General features: G+C 36.7%; 1 protein-coding gene across 1 annotated transcript; it reads left to right on the forward strand.

The window, feature by feature from the left end:
- Positions 1 to 4,799: 4,799 nt before the first annotated feature.
- On the forward strand, positions 4,800 to 14,329 carry AREG (amphiregulin). Its single transcript, XM_066385007.1, has 6 exons — positions 4,800 to 5,091; positions 6,201 to 6,428; positions 8,692 to 8,890; positions 9,594 to 9,749; positions 11,723 to 11,834; positions 14,114 to 14,329. Exons 1-5 carry the CDS (start codon positions 5,031 to 5,033, stop codon positions 11,814 to 11,816), a joined length of 738 nt encoding a protein of 245 aa, XP_066241104.1. The 5' UTR covers positions 4,800 to 5,030; the 3' UTR covers positions 11,817 to 11,834; positions 14,114 to 14,329.
- The last annotated feature ends 676 nt before the right edge of the window (positions 14,330 to 15,005 follow it).

A 15,005-nucleotide genomic window follows, 5' to 3' on the forward strand; every position in this document is an offset into this window, starting at 1 on the left:
AAATTGTTTCCTGGAAATAATTTAAAAATCAAGGACATAACTAATGACTACAACTAATAAAAACCTTTCATAAGACATTATTTCAACCACCTAATTTCAATATATTATTTTTCTAAAATAATGAAATACCAAATCTTATCCTGAAATCCTAAATTTATAAAGAATTAATAGTCTACTAAAATTTGACATGCTTCCTAGTTCAGTGTCTGATGGCTGCAGACATCCTGTTTCTGGTTTGCATTCAGAATAGAGTTAGGTAGCTTCCTCAATAATTCAGTTCTTCTTCCACTTATGTGACAAATTGGTTCCTGAAAAACTTAGTACAAAGTGGCTTTTTTTTTTCAGACATATTTTTAGTACACTAAAGTAGTTCCCTATTAAAAGGAACAGTATTTGAATCAGTTTGAAACATGAGTTTCTTAGAGGTAAAGTGTTTTCAATGCACAACTCCCATACTTCCCACTGCAATTCATTTCTCCACCTTTCACATTGCCAACCAAACATTACCCTACATAAATGTGCAGTCCCACCAGTTTACAATCTCTCTGAACTTACCTAAACATTTTTTTATCTTTGTATCCCCTAGTGGAACAGATTTTAATCAGAGGCGCACATCAGAATTTTCTTAAAAGTTCTTTAAAAAAGATATAGACCCAGACCCCACACAAAATCTACCAATCGACTGAAGAGAATAGAGTACATTTTGTAAAAGTTCTCCAGTGACTGAGATGAGCTTACCTTTGGTCAGCTAAAGAGACCTTTTGCCTAGAAGTGCCAGTAGAGAATATTTGAGAAACAGTGAAATGAATTCTTCTACAATCTCCTAAAATCTTCCACCTTTTTGAGGCCCAGTTCAAGGCTTCTATCTGTTCAGCATCCCTCATTCTTCTTGTAGGTGCCTATTTCTATTTCTCACTCCTGTCTATGTATATTTTCCTCTTCCACACTGCTTTATCCTGCCATCTATTTATCCTGTGAATCACGTAAGTGTAAAGGCTATCTTGCATTTGTTTTTATGATCTTTCTCCACCATCCCAAGTCCTCTATATCACATATTTTACTTTCTTAACACTTCTTACTACTGAAAATTATTTCATGTGTTGTTCCTTGCTTGTTTTGTGTTTCCCCTTTTAATAAAATGTAAAGTCCTTAAAAACAAAAACATTATGAGTTTTCAAAGTTCTATCCCCAGTGGCTAGTTCTCTAAATGTTTGTTGAGTAGATAGATTACCCAGAGGGTTTATTTTGTGTGTATGTAAATGTACTTAATTGTATCTTGTATTTTCTTAGTTTCTGTCCTATCAGATCATCCACTGTCTTCAGCCCTGTTAGTCTTTCTTCTGCAAAAGTCATCATGGTAAGATTATAAAGGGCAAATAATTTTATTTTACAAGCATGTCAAGGTACCCAACAACGTGGTTCATGTAGGACTCTTGTTAAACTATAAATCATATATTCTTTAGCATGGATAAACTTTAAGGTGAAAAAATAGAAAATTATAGACATTTAAATGGAGCTAAAGCCTTTGCTAATAATATAGAAAATGTTACTTATACATGAGAAAATATCTTCATTTTAGTTTTGAGGGTTCAGGTATTGACTCATAAAAATGGCCATGATGTAATTAATACTTGCTCAAACCCTGGCAGAATCCATAAAAACTCATTATCAATAATATGAACAAACACAGCATCATATTTAGGTTTTATAGCACAGCTTTTAGAATAATCAAACTGATTTTGTTTCTACTATATGTACAGAATATTATCAGGATCCAGACACTAGGCACCAAAATAAATGGTTGACTAGGAGCATTTGCCCTTAACCTCATACCAGGTGAGGGAACCATCAAGTTACCAGGATAAAGAAGAGTTGCTTTGCTACTTGACTTTATTGAAATTGTTCCTCTTTGCCTCAGCTTAATACGTAGAATGTAAAGAATCCCACACTTACATGCAATTGGTTCCCTTCTCATACATATATTCCAGAATGCCATGAGTCATCAAGTGGTGATGCCACTGTGATTCAATTATGATGCTCCATATTACCCTATAATGCACCATAAAATGTTCAAAATGGTTAGTCTTCATATGAAGTAGGTACAAAGTTCATGGCTTGAAAATACTGAAGGAGATTATTTCACTTGCTCTGTGAGTATCTCCATTTATAAGGGTTTCTTAATTTTTAATGTGATATAATGTAACTATCATAATGTCATGGTTAGTAATAATAGTTAAGCATTCCTTGAGCACTCATTAAATGCTAGGGTCTATGCTGCCTGTTTATGTATCTTATCTCATTTTATCTGCTTAGCAACAGGTAGGTATCTTTATTACTATGTTCAGATGAGGAATCTGAGTCTTCCAAATATTGTTACAGTATGTGATGGAATTTGTGTATAAAAATCCAATTGGTTGATCTAAAACTCATACTTGGCACTAGTCATTGTAATCCTATGATGCTATGTTATATTCCACGCAAATGTAAGTTACCATCCTCTAAATTTCTACTTGGAAAAAGACAATGAAATCTGCAATGTAAAGAGGCCACTTTCACTTCAAACTAAAACATTTCTGATGACAAATATGCACAACTTGCTTTCACCTTTGTAAGAACAAAGCATAATAAGAAAAAGGAAGAACATGGCTCTGGCCAGTTTGCTTGGTTTGCTTAGTGGATGGAGCATCAGCCTATCTTGCAGATGTCCCAGGTTCGATTCTCAGTCAGGGCACACATGAGAAACAACCACCTGCTTCTCTCCGTCTTCCTCTCCCTCCCCCTCTTGTAGCCAGTGGCTAAATTGGTTTGAGGGCACTGAGGATAGCTTGGTTAATTTGAGCATTGGTCCCAGATGGGGGTTGCTGGGACATGCAGCAGTCTATCTCCCTTTCTTTCACTTAAAAAATAAAATAAAATAATTAAAAGAATAGAACAGGGAATAACACCATAAAAAATGAAAATCTATGAGAGCAGAAAGGTACCAAAATGTAGGCTGACAGTCTGAACTCTAAACAAAATCTCTACCATCTTCTGAAATCTGTGGACAGGCTCTGAATCTCTCTGAATCACAACTGCCTCATTTGCCAAAACAGGTGACATTGCAAGCCCCTGCTTTGCCCTCAAATGGGCCATGCCAGCTTTCTAGTCTTATTTTACATTCTGGGCCATACCTCATCATCAGGTATTCTTTCTATTTAAATTTTCTGTGGGAGGACCACTGAACGGCCTTTTCATCTTTCTACAAAGCTTCCTGTGGCATGCATGGGCGAAATTGAACTGTAACCTTGTTTTCCATTGGACTCTGAATCCTTATTATCTGAAATGACAGGATTACTTTTCTACCTGGCCCACACTAGACTAAACTCCTGGACAGCAGGGAACTGGTCTATACTGTTCCCCACTCCATATATATATATATATGAAATTCAGTATATATATATGAAATTCAACAAATGTTGAATAGGAAAGATGGTATGAGTCATGACCGTTTATTTTATCCTACTAAATGTATGTGGTCTTTATTTAGCCTACTCAGTGTGATATGCCATTAAAAAAGTAGCTTTAAAAGTTTCTCAGAATAAGGACACATGCACTGTGACCCACATTGCTAGAAAGCCTGCTTTACTGGAACAATCACGAAGTGATAGATAGCTTCAGGACAAGGAAACACTTAAAACAGCGCTTTTTTCTCTTCCTCAAGTCAAGAAAAATCCAGTTCTGGGGGTTGTTTCTATACCAAGGTTAGTCAAATTAAGCAGCTCCCTCTTCTACATTTTATCTACCACTCATGATTAAATGCCCTACGAGGTTCCATATGGCCCTTTAAAGCTGGTTCTTTTATCTTGAGTTTTGAAAGGCACAGTTTTTAGACACCAAATGAGACCACTAGAGATTATTCCTTTATGGAAGTATTGTTCTCTCCAGAAACTCTCTTTTCAAAGATCAGTTTAGTTTAGATTACTTTATCAGAGTAGATAGAGAGTTTAGAGTCAGATGAACTTGAATTTAAATCTATCTGGCTTCTGCCATGACCAGTAGTAGTAGTTGTAAAGACCTCCTTGCTTTGTAAAGCTGTCATTTGTCCTCCTTGTGAACTAGGAAAGATAATACCCCACAAAGTTATTGAGTGAGATAGCTCGATATCTTAAATGTATACTTTGGCAATAATAAATGGTTAATAAATGTTAATTTTGATGAGTGCCTTGGGCCATCTAAAGAAATGAGAATGGAGGTGGTTTAAAATTCTGGCCACTTCATAGCCGTGGGTGGGAAAGAGCCCTTGGCTGAGGTATAGCCCATCACTTATAAAGCAGCTCCTCCCAAGGAGGTGTGCTGTCTCTGGTCATTTAATGAATTTCATTTATCCTTGTTAAAGACATTGGGCTATCATTAAGTCATTCTTGGTCTTAAAGTACTTCTACATCTTACAATGTAAATCTTCCCATTAATCCTAATCTGTAATATTAAAATCAACCAAAGTATATTATACAGAGATTTTTCAGAGTTTGAGAAACTGGGACTTTGTCTGATACTAGGTCCCAAACTCCATTCTCGCCCTCAACTGTGAAGCTGGTGTCCTTTCAGCTCGCAGCTAGGGTTTTAATTTCCATTTCCTGCCAGTGGCTTTCTGCGCTCGAGGTAGGCGGGTGCCTGCCATCCGTGTGTGGTTTTGGGGTAGTAACCTCTTCTGGGGCGGCGGCCGCCTCCACCCACGGAGGCGGCCGCGACGTCACGGTGATGCCTCCTCCCCGCCCGACCTATAAAGCGGCAGGTGAGCGCTGCGCCTCCGGAAGGTTCGCACACCTCGTGCGGGCGCCCGAGTCGGAACGCAGAGGACCCGACGCCAGCTCCCGGCGCTGCACGCAGCGCCCGAGCCCGGCGGGGCGGGCGAGCACAGCCGCTCACTCGCCCTTGTCCCGCAGACCCCACTGTGTTCCAGTCCGCCCTCCGCCCGCCCGCAGCTCCCTCCAGCGCAGCTCCGCTTCGAGTGGCCCCGGAGACCGCGCCGCCGCCGCCGCGCCGAGGGACCAATGAGAGCCCCGCTGCTGCCGCCGGCGCCCGTGGTGCTGTCGCTGCTGATCCTCGGCTCAGGTGAGCACGGGCGCCTCCGGGCCGCCGGGGGCTGCTCCCCCTGCCGGCCAGAGCGGTCGCTTTTCGAACTTTGCCGCAGTTTATCCAAAACTCCGCCCGCAGGCGTCCGCATCCCCGTCCCGCGGAAGGTGCGCGCGGTGGCGCCCTCCCTCGGGTTACTGCCTGAGAGGAGGAGAGAAGAGGCAGGCAGGTGTCCCAGCCGGCCCGGCCGGGAAGAGGGTGCCCGCCGGAGAACCGCGTGCTTTTACTTTAGTTCAGCAGAGGAGACCTGAGATCCTGTGATCCAGACCCTTCGCTTTACAGGTAGAGCAGCCGAGGTCCAGAGACGTGAAGGGATTTGCGCAGATCTTAGAGTCGTTAAGTCCTTGACCCAGGAGTGCTGCCTTCTGCTCAAATTCTCTTCTGTCTAGTGATTTTGTTTTTACCTTCCTAGACTGGGACCTCGCGTCTTCCCAGGTTGACGTTAAAAAACACGACTGTTTTATTGACATCTAAAAGATAAAAAGCAGGGCTTGAAACTCTGGGTCCCAAACCTTACTAGTTCCCAGTAGTTGTTGTTTTTTTCTAAGAAACAATAAAAAACAATGACAATAAGAATCATTATCAACTATCGTTTATATTACTTTTCACATTTAATGTACACAGTCTTTTTAAAATGGGAGCACGTGTTAAGGAAATCTGATATTTATATCTAGAACCTGTGTATGGTTCTAGGTATAATTGGAGAGGTGGCTTTTTAGCAACACAACTGCATTTGGTATGTGAAGAAATGGGAACGTTTAGACAATACCTGTTAAGTAATTATCTATATTAGATTACTTTGCCTACTTGGCAGTGTTTTGTTTTGTTTTGTTTTGTCTTTTTTTGATGTGGAAATTAATGTAGACTATCTGTGGAAAAGAAAACCTTGATGAAAGGAGCTCTGTAATTGGAACAGCTGACTTTGCTTGTTGGCAAAACGTGAAGTTGCTTTCATAAGTGACTCAATCACAATGGCACATGTGCAATAACTGCTTTGATATCAGAAGATCAACATCTCTCCTGAACACAGCTGACTGGTGAGAAAGGCATTCTGCTTTACTTTTCTTCCCTTGTTCTTTCTCCCATAGCCCATTATGCTGCTGGATCGGACAGCAGTGACGACTCTGGGAAAGGGGAACTGTTCTCCGGGGACCACAGTGCTGATGGATTTGAAGCGACTTTAAGAAGTGAGATTTCCCTTATGAGTGAGACGCCCTCTGATAGCGAACTGTCCTCAGGGATTGACTATGACTATGCGGAAGAGTATGAAATTGAACCACAGATATCTGGCTATATTGTAGATGATTCAGTCAGAGGTGAGTAGAGGATAAGGCAAAAATATAGCCTATGCGATGTGTGTTTGTATGAGCAAAGCTAATTCAAAAGAAAAGCCGCTCCCTGAATCTCCCAGTGGCTTTCTGGTATGTATGTCTGTTGTATATCCTGCTAGGTAACCTTCAAATTGAGATGGAAAGAGTTATATGTGGGCACATCAATATGTCTTTATGTCTAATGAATGTTTTGTCTTTTATGTCTAATCTTCACAACAACTCTATGAAATAGGAAATATTTCACAGATGTGATTATTGAAGCTTGAAAAGTTGTGTTCTGCCCAGGGTTCCGCAGCCAGGAGGCAGATGAGCCAGAAGGAGAACTCCAATCTGCCTGACTCCAGATACTATGCTCTTTCCCACTGTGCCTCATGACTGCCCCTCTGAGAGACAGATGAGACACCTGTCAGGCCAGTCTGCTCCGTTTCTCAGCTCTGTATCCACTCCCACTACCACTTTTCCCTCAGTAACTGCATTCTAACACAAGTCAGGAAACAGAGGGAGCAATGGGAAAGGAACAATTGGGCTTTAGCTTTAAGTACTAGTTGTTGAGAAACTAGTAGTAATAATAATATCTTCTGGAAATATTAAACAGATATGCATGGATTTTATATTGCTAAAATCCCAATTTAACTCCAAATCTCATCTGTGAGCTCAATAATAATGACTCATCATTTCCTTCTCTTTTGCTATTATCTGATCTTTAAAAAAGAATATTTGCTAAAAATGAGAGTTACCAAAGTAAGAGGTAAGTACTGTTCATTACCTTCATATTACTTTGGAGTTTGAGGGCAGAAAAAGTCACAGTAAGTCAGATCTAACTATCTCAGTATCACCCACTATGCAGCAGAACATGAGGCCTCTTCTCCTGACCTTGGTTTTCCCTCTGTCTGGATCCCAGAACTAGTGAAGGAGAGCAGGGGATATCACAGGGACAAATGGAACCTGCTTAAATAACAAATGGGAAAAGCTTTAGTGAACACTCCATTTTATTCTCTTGCATTGTAACTTGTATTTTTATGTATGGTGAAGAAGGAGTCCATTTATATTTCTCAGTTTTTAAGAAATGATATTAGACCATTAAGATTCTAGAAACTTCTTTCAAAGATGTTTCAAGTTGTTAACATTTCGAAAAGCCAAATTGTTAATGATGAACATGGCTAGTGGTTAAAATTGCAATGAATTGTGTACTAGAGTGATAATGTTGGTTGAGCTTTTTTCAAGTGCTATTAAACCTAAAATTTGTAATATGTCTGATAAAATGCAGTAATAGACATTTAAAATGTATTTATTGGAGACATATTCTAACTTGTACTTTTTTATCATTGGGAAATTTTCAATATAAAAATTGCATAACTACTATACTTATTAAACATTACTCTAATTTGATCATTGTTAATGTTGTATAGTAACTTGCTAAAATATTTATAATATTTATTTATTGTATCTTTAATCACAGAGTTCTATGTTCTACCCTTTCTTATGTTTCTAATGTTTTCTATTTAATGGCTCTTGCAGCACCATTATGACTAATAGGATTATGACATTATGATATTTGCCGCTTTTCATTGAGCTATGTTTGCTAAATACTTGCCCAGATAAACTTATTCAGGTATTAGTGTAGCAAAACATACAGCTCTAACATGAAAACTCCTCCTTGTTATATTTATCATGAGGGTAAACTAAACTCAGCATAACTGTAACACCAAACAGACATTTCTGTGGATCTGAGACATTAAGATGAATCTCTGAAGCATGAAATATAAATATATCCGGATTTCTATTTTTTTCAAATACATTGAGCACAGAAATGTACCCTCCGGAAGGTATTGATTAACTATAATCCATTGTAATCAGGAAGTTGGAGAAAATGAACTCTAATGTATGTTTTAGTTCTTTTCACTCTCAGGGAATGTTCACTAATTCCTGATTGTGATAGCACTAGAGTGAAATGGAAAAATAAAATCCACTAATATATCCATGCCCCACTTTATCAATGGCGTTGACCTTTTTTAAGAGTAAACAGAGTGAAATGGGAAAAATGAGAGGCTTTTTATCAGATTTGTAAGTGTCACACAGTATGGATACTCTCTTTGCCCTATTATTGTGTATTAATTGTGTTAAATGATGAGACAAATATGGTTGTTATTCTTATGAGCTCTCACTGTTAGGATTTCTTTCTCACTAGTCTTCAAAATGATATTCAAGATGAAGAGAGTCGGTTGTACATAAATCTTTCTTTTCTTAGTTGAACAGGTAGTTAAGCCCAAAGAAAACAAAACAGAAAATGAAAATACTACAGATAAACCCAAAAGAAAGAAAAAAGGAGGCAAAAATAGAAAAAATAAAAAAAACAGAAAGAAAAATCCATGTGATGCAAGATTTCAAACTTTCTGCATTCACGGAGAATGCAAATATTTAGAGCACCTGAAAGCAGTCACGTGCAAGTAAGTTTCCCTGGTTACGTAGAACTCTGTATTTCTTGCACCATGTCTGAAACTCCCAGCTGCAGAAAACCATCTATTTTTCCAATGTATAGACCAAGGGTCTGCAAATATTTTCTTAAAGAACCAGATAGTAAATATTTTAGGCTTTCAGAGTCAAGATTACTTATATAAAAAATTAAAATGGAACCACTTAAAAATATAAAAACTATTTTTGGCTCACACACTGTCTAAATCCGGCAAGTGTCACACTGTCAAAATCTGCCAGTTGGCTAACCCTTGATATAAGCCATCATTTTACAATGTATATTTTACAAAACTTCTTTTTAAAAAAAGTACCTAAAAATACTTTTTACATAATGTTATTCTGTCATTCTTCCCCCCCAAAGCTGCTAGCACATGAAATGATAGTGGAATGTGTTAGCTGCATAACAAATCACTGAACTCATCAATTGGTCATAAAAGGAGCACAAAGAATGAAAAGGTGTGTCTTCCTCGAATCACACCCAAACTAATCTCAACTTGTTCTTATACGACTAGATCTTTGGCTCAAATGCATTCTGTGTCTAATGATTTGGAAATATAAATGTAAGGAATGACTTTTTAAAAATATATTAGAATTAAATGGCCATGACCTGGAAAATAAGCCTAAAACATATAGAATGTTTTTAAGCTATTATAATTTTGGAATGTGGGTTGTTTACAGATGTCATCAGGATTACTTTGGTGAACGATGTGGGGAAAAGTCCATGAAGACGCACAGCATGGTTGACGGAGATTTATCAAAAATTACGTTAGCGGCTATAGCTGCTTTTGTTTCAGCTGTGAGCTTCACCGTTATTGCTGCTGTCATAACAATCCAGTAAGTATGATGTGACTTAAAAATCCCTCAAAAAATAATGCCAGGTTCATTTCAGTATTTTATCACAATCTACTATCATATTTTAAATAAAGTATTCTATAATTGGTACATTATTTTTGGTCATATCTTTATGCTTTATTGACAAAGATCACAGAATATGGTGGCCTTTTCCACAAAATCTAGAAAATTTTTGAACTTAAAAATTGATGATTTTCTTTCATGTCATATAGCTACTCATGGCTACTTTTAAATCTGACTGTTAGTATCCATTATGAATATCTTAAGCTTAAGCAAGCCTCCTGGAAGCTAATATAAGCCTGGTTCACAGTAGGTTGTCAGAGATACTGCTTTGGTACTAAAAAATCACAAAGAGCTTCAAAACAAGAGCCAAGAAAAGATACATCTTTTGCTTTTATTAGAATGCAAAATTCTAAATTAGGAATTTTATAGCATGGTACTAATTTACTTAGAGCTTATGCTTATTTTGTTATCATCAGCCGCAATATGAGAACTCAATTATAAAAAGAAACACATTTCTTTCATATGATATTATGGTATATGGCGTAGGAAGCAGGGACAATTCTATTACTGTTCCACTCCTGCAGTACATCTTCCCTGTGCTCACAATAACAGATCATGTACCTCACTTCATGACCTATGAATGTTAGAACTAGACTGTTCCAACTTGTAGACACCGGTGGACATGTCAAAATGGCATTGTCTGTCAAACTGAAGTCAGTGCATTAAGGAAGTTGGGGGTTGGTGTGAATGGCTCTATAATGACTCATGTACTACTAGCTTGGGAAAAGCAGTAGACTCATTATTCTAATTTTAGATCTTGGTAAATTACTTTAACAACTGGATTGTATACATGATCCACCACTCTTGCCATTCAGGAAACAAGGGGTTATCTTCTGTCATTCTTTGCTATTATTTTAAATGCAGATCAGATAATGATAAAATGGCACATGAAAAACTGTTCTATGATGCACCTAAAGTTTGATCTGTGGTTTAAATTTTGTTTTTCACAACCTGGAAATGATTTTGATCTGTTAGTACCTCAAGTTAGATATGCAGATATGTTTAGGAAAGACACCCTCAGACAAACCATTATTATTTGACATAGAAGGGAAAAACAGTTGCCAGTTAGAGATGTTGTGAAGTAATTATTTAAGCCTGTAATTATTCAAGTTGAAATATTTAATAATCCTTTGGGAAAACATGGAAAAACTTTATCATGTTGGTACTCTTAAAACTAAGCAGTGATTTTTCTATTTTTCTCCCATATTCTTTTTGTATATGAAAAACATTACAAATACTACCCTAAGCACAATGGCTGTTTCTTCATACTGAAGTGATTTTTTTCCCCAAACATCACAGCAAAATATGTTATGATTTTAATAATAACATTTCTGGGTGAATTAGAGATATACTAAAAATAGAATTGTTTCTACACCACCAAGATGTTTGGAAACCATTGAGGCTTTTTGATAGAAAATAACAATAAATAGATGTAAGTATTTATTATATTTTGAAATAAGTAAAACCCAACTTGTTTTTTAAGCCTGTTTAAAAAGATTCTAATAATTTAAATTGGTTTGTTCAAGCATAAAGTTTTTCTATGGTAAAACTACACTGTCTTCTTCCATTCGTGCATGGCAACTGTGCTAGTTTTGAAAAACGAAAACATGTTTTGATTTGTCCCATACCTTCTGAAAGTTTGAATCTTAAGGCGCATTTATTTAAATATTAGTACTCTGGAAATACGTTTATATAAAGTCTCCATAAACATCCCATTAAAAAGAACATTGGTAGTATTTTAGAGTTGGGTTTAGGTTTTGGTTTGTTGTAAAGTATAATGTGTGATGATCTATAAGGACTCACAAAAGGAATTCCCTATAATCATGAAAACCCCAGTTAATGTATGGATAAATAAAACTTTTGATGACAGTAGAATATTTTGTTCTCTGAAGGCTTCGAAAACGATACTTCAGGGAATATGAAGGAGAAGCTGAAGAACAAAAGAAACTTCGACAAGAAAATGGAAATGCGCATGCTATAGCATAAATGAAGATAATACTACAGGTTTGTGTTTTAAAATAGTATCTTTAGATCATATCCTATAATTTAAAAAAATACAGCATCTATTAAGAAACATGAGGAACATAAGCATTCTTAATTATGGATACACTCTGAAGATTGGTTCCATTAAAGTGCTATTCTTTGAGCATGAGATGGAATTCAACACTGAGAAAGGACTCTGTCCTTAGTATTGTAAGGGATATAAAGATGAGGGAGACACAAATCCCTTTCTCAAAGGTATTAGTATTTAGTAGATAGAAAATAGGGTGAGGAAGCACAACACAAGGTGAATTAAAATATGTGTCATAAGAAAGAAACCAATGGCTGTTGCAAAAGAGAGTATTTCATCTTTTCTTATGGCTGAGTAGTATTCCATTGTATGTATGTACCACATCTTCAGATCTTGAGACTGTCATGCTAAGTGAACTGTCAGAAAAAGTCAAGAACTATATATGATTTCACTCCTATGTGGGATATAAAACTGAAAGCAACAAATGAACAAACAGGAGAAACAAATGAATAAAAACTCATAGACATAAACAGCAACAGTATGAGGGAAAGGAGTTGGAGAGGGGTAGTAAAGGGTGAAAGGTGATGGAAGACTTGACTTTGGCTGGTAGGCACACAATGCAATAAACAGACGATGTAGCACAGAAGCATACACTTAAATCTACATAATTTTATTAACCCGTGCCACCCCAGTAAGTTTAATTAAAAAAAAAAGTAATGTGAGGAGTTTTCAGTAAAGGGTAGAAGGAGTTGGGCAGGATGCATTTAGAGAGTGGAGAGAGTGGATAGGGTGGCGTTGGAAGTGAGCCTTAAGGGACTAACGAGATTGGGACAAGCAGTTATGAAAGAAGATGATTACTGGGAGATTCACTGTATCGTTTTAGAAACGTGAACAGCAGTCTAGTTTGAATTGGTGTTGGAAATGAGGCTGAAGGGAAGGATGAGCTTACATGACGGGTAGCCAAAGTCAGAGTGCTTTCCTTACAAATGTGAGATGGAGACAGCAGGTTGAATAATAGCCTTTTAAAGAAAGGGAGAAGGAAAGGAGAAGAGGGTGCAAATTTGAGAGAGTTTGGTTAGAGTATATATTGTAGTTTTTTATTTTTTTTTGAAAGGAAGACTTGAACATTTTGGTAGGGAGAAGGTAAGAAAATATGGAGAGAGAGATTGGATTGACAACAAAGTGAACAGCTAATGAAGCAAACTTTTAGAGGAAAAGGGAGGCAAGGACACACTTAAGAGTCAGTCAGAAGGAACTCTGTCTCTTCAGACATTCAGAAAAGATATCACATCATTAAGTCATTGAGTTTCTTCCTTCAGTGTGTGTAAGAATTACTTCAGCTGCTTATTAAATATGCATATTCCTAAACCAAATCCTAAATTGACTGAATCAGTATTTCCATTTTTAGTTAACACTCTAAATGCTTGGAGAACCATTACATTTAGCATTGCTTAAGTGCAGGTATTATGTTGTGAGCTTTATTAAAAAGCTAGTTCAATAACTCATGAAATGAGTTATGATTCATGCCAATGCTATACTTGGTACTGTAGCATGAAAATATAATGTATGGGCTTAATATGCTAAAGCTAAAACCACCAACATGAATAAGGGTAGATTTTTTGGTTATTTAGTGCAATTGAGATTTCTTTTTTTATTGACTTTATTGGGGTGACATTGGTTAATAAAACTATATAGGTTTCAGGTAGGTGTATAATTCTATAATATGTCTTCTGTATATTGTATTGTGTGTTCACCATTCAAAGTCACATCTTCTTTCATCACCATTTACCCTTTACCTTCTTCTACTTCCCGCAAGTGAGTCCCCGAAGATTTTAGGAAAAGGAATATGCTATAGTGGCACATAGTGGCTGCCTATTAAACTGGTAGCTACTATTATTATGTCCTCCGTACTAATTATCTTAAATTAACTGTATAACATAAATACACTGAGCCACTTAATCTTGGTTTTTAATTATGTCCACTGCATAAGTTTGGTTAGGGAAATCATTTATCATGACTGTTGTTGCTTTTTTATTAAGCAGGATTTGACAAAACAGGTTTAAGCACATGCAGGTTTCTACCTAAGTCATTTAACCAAGAGAGTATGAGAAAGAGATTCTAGTCAAAGTGATGGTTTGTCTCTGAAAAGCTTGTGACATTTTTGCAAGACATCCTAAAAAAAAAATAGATGGAAATTCTAATTCTTCGACATTTTCTCAAAGCTATGTTGGAATTGAGCTTCTTTTTAACATTTCATTTTCTTTTTGAACAGGGTATTAGAACGGACTCACTGCCAAGTCACAACTATGAATGGAGTCAGTTCCTTTTTTCAGTGGATCATTAGAAAACAGAACTTTTTTGTCCTGATGGTTTTAAACTTTCAATTGTCACTTTTTATGCTGTCTTATTTCTGTATATAAAGATGCATGGAGAAAAGGTATTTTTTCAAGTTGTAAATAATTTATTTAATATTTAATGGAAGTGTATTTATTTTACAGTTCATTAAACTTTTTTAATCAAACAGATTGAGAGTTTGAATATTAGTGTTGAGATTGCCAGACTCTAGGGTATTTTTCTCCCAACACTTTAGGTGGTCATTTTAAAAAGACTTTCTTCCTTTTCTTTTTTAAACTGTTTTATGTTAATTTTCAAAACATATTCTTTTTCTTAGAAAGCACTTCTAATGGGAAAATGGTAAACTAGAGTCACTTAGTTCTCTCACAAATATAATATCTCAAACCAGCCATTTTTATTCCACATTATTCCTGGTAATTATAAAAGTCTCTAAAGTCAACATATGGTGCTTCCTCTCTGTTACAGTAAACACATATTTTTTTAAAAAATCCACTGCTCATCATTATTACCACAAAAAAGAGACAATAATAGGTTTGACTATTACTAATGTGGCATTTCAAGAGAACCATGAAGTACTTAGATTTCTGACTTCTTTCTTTAATATCATAGCAAGAAAGTATAAAGCAGCTAAAACCCACACTTGCCTTTCCTCCCCTTGCTACTATTTTCTTACATCATTTTAAACAAATGCATGTGTATTTGTGGTAAGTGCTCTTTCAAGAACGTTAATGTTATGGAATGACTCAATCTAGTTCCTGGCCAGTCAGCTAAGTTACCTGCATGCAAAACAACCTTTAAAATATGTTGGG

This window comes from Saccopteryx leptura, chromosome 5 (genome assembly GCF_036850995.1).
Source record: "Saccopteryx leptura isolate mSacLep1 chromosome 5, mSacLep1_pri_phased_curated, whole genome shotgun sequence".
Taxonomy (NCBI): domain Eukaryota; kingdom Metazoa; phylum Chordata; class Mammalia; order Chiroptera; family Emballonuridae; genus Saccopteryx; species Saccopteryx leptura.

Excerpts from the sequence above, each read along its gene's own strand:
- AREG (XM_066385007.1), top strand. The coding sequence starts at position 5,031 with ATGAGAGCCCCGCTGCTGCCGCCGGCGCCCGTGGTGCTGTCGCTGCTG. Across the intron at positions 5,092-6,200 it reads GCTGCTGATCCTCGGCTCAG|CCCATTATGCTGCTGGATCG; the intron begins GTGAGCACGGGC and ends TTTCTCCCATAG. Across the intron at positions 6,429-8,691 it reads TGTAGATGATTCAGTCAGAG|TTGAACAGGTAGTTAAGCCC; the intron begins GTGAGTAGAGGA and ends TTCTTTTCTTAG.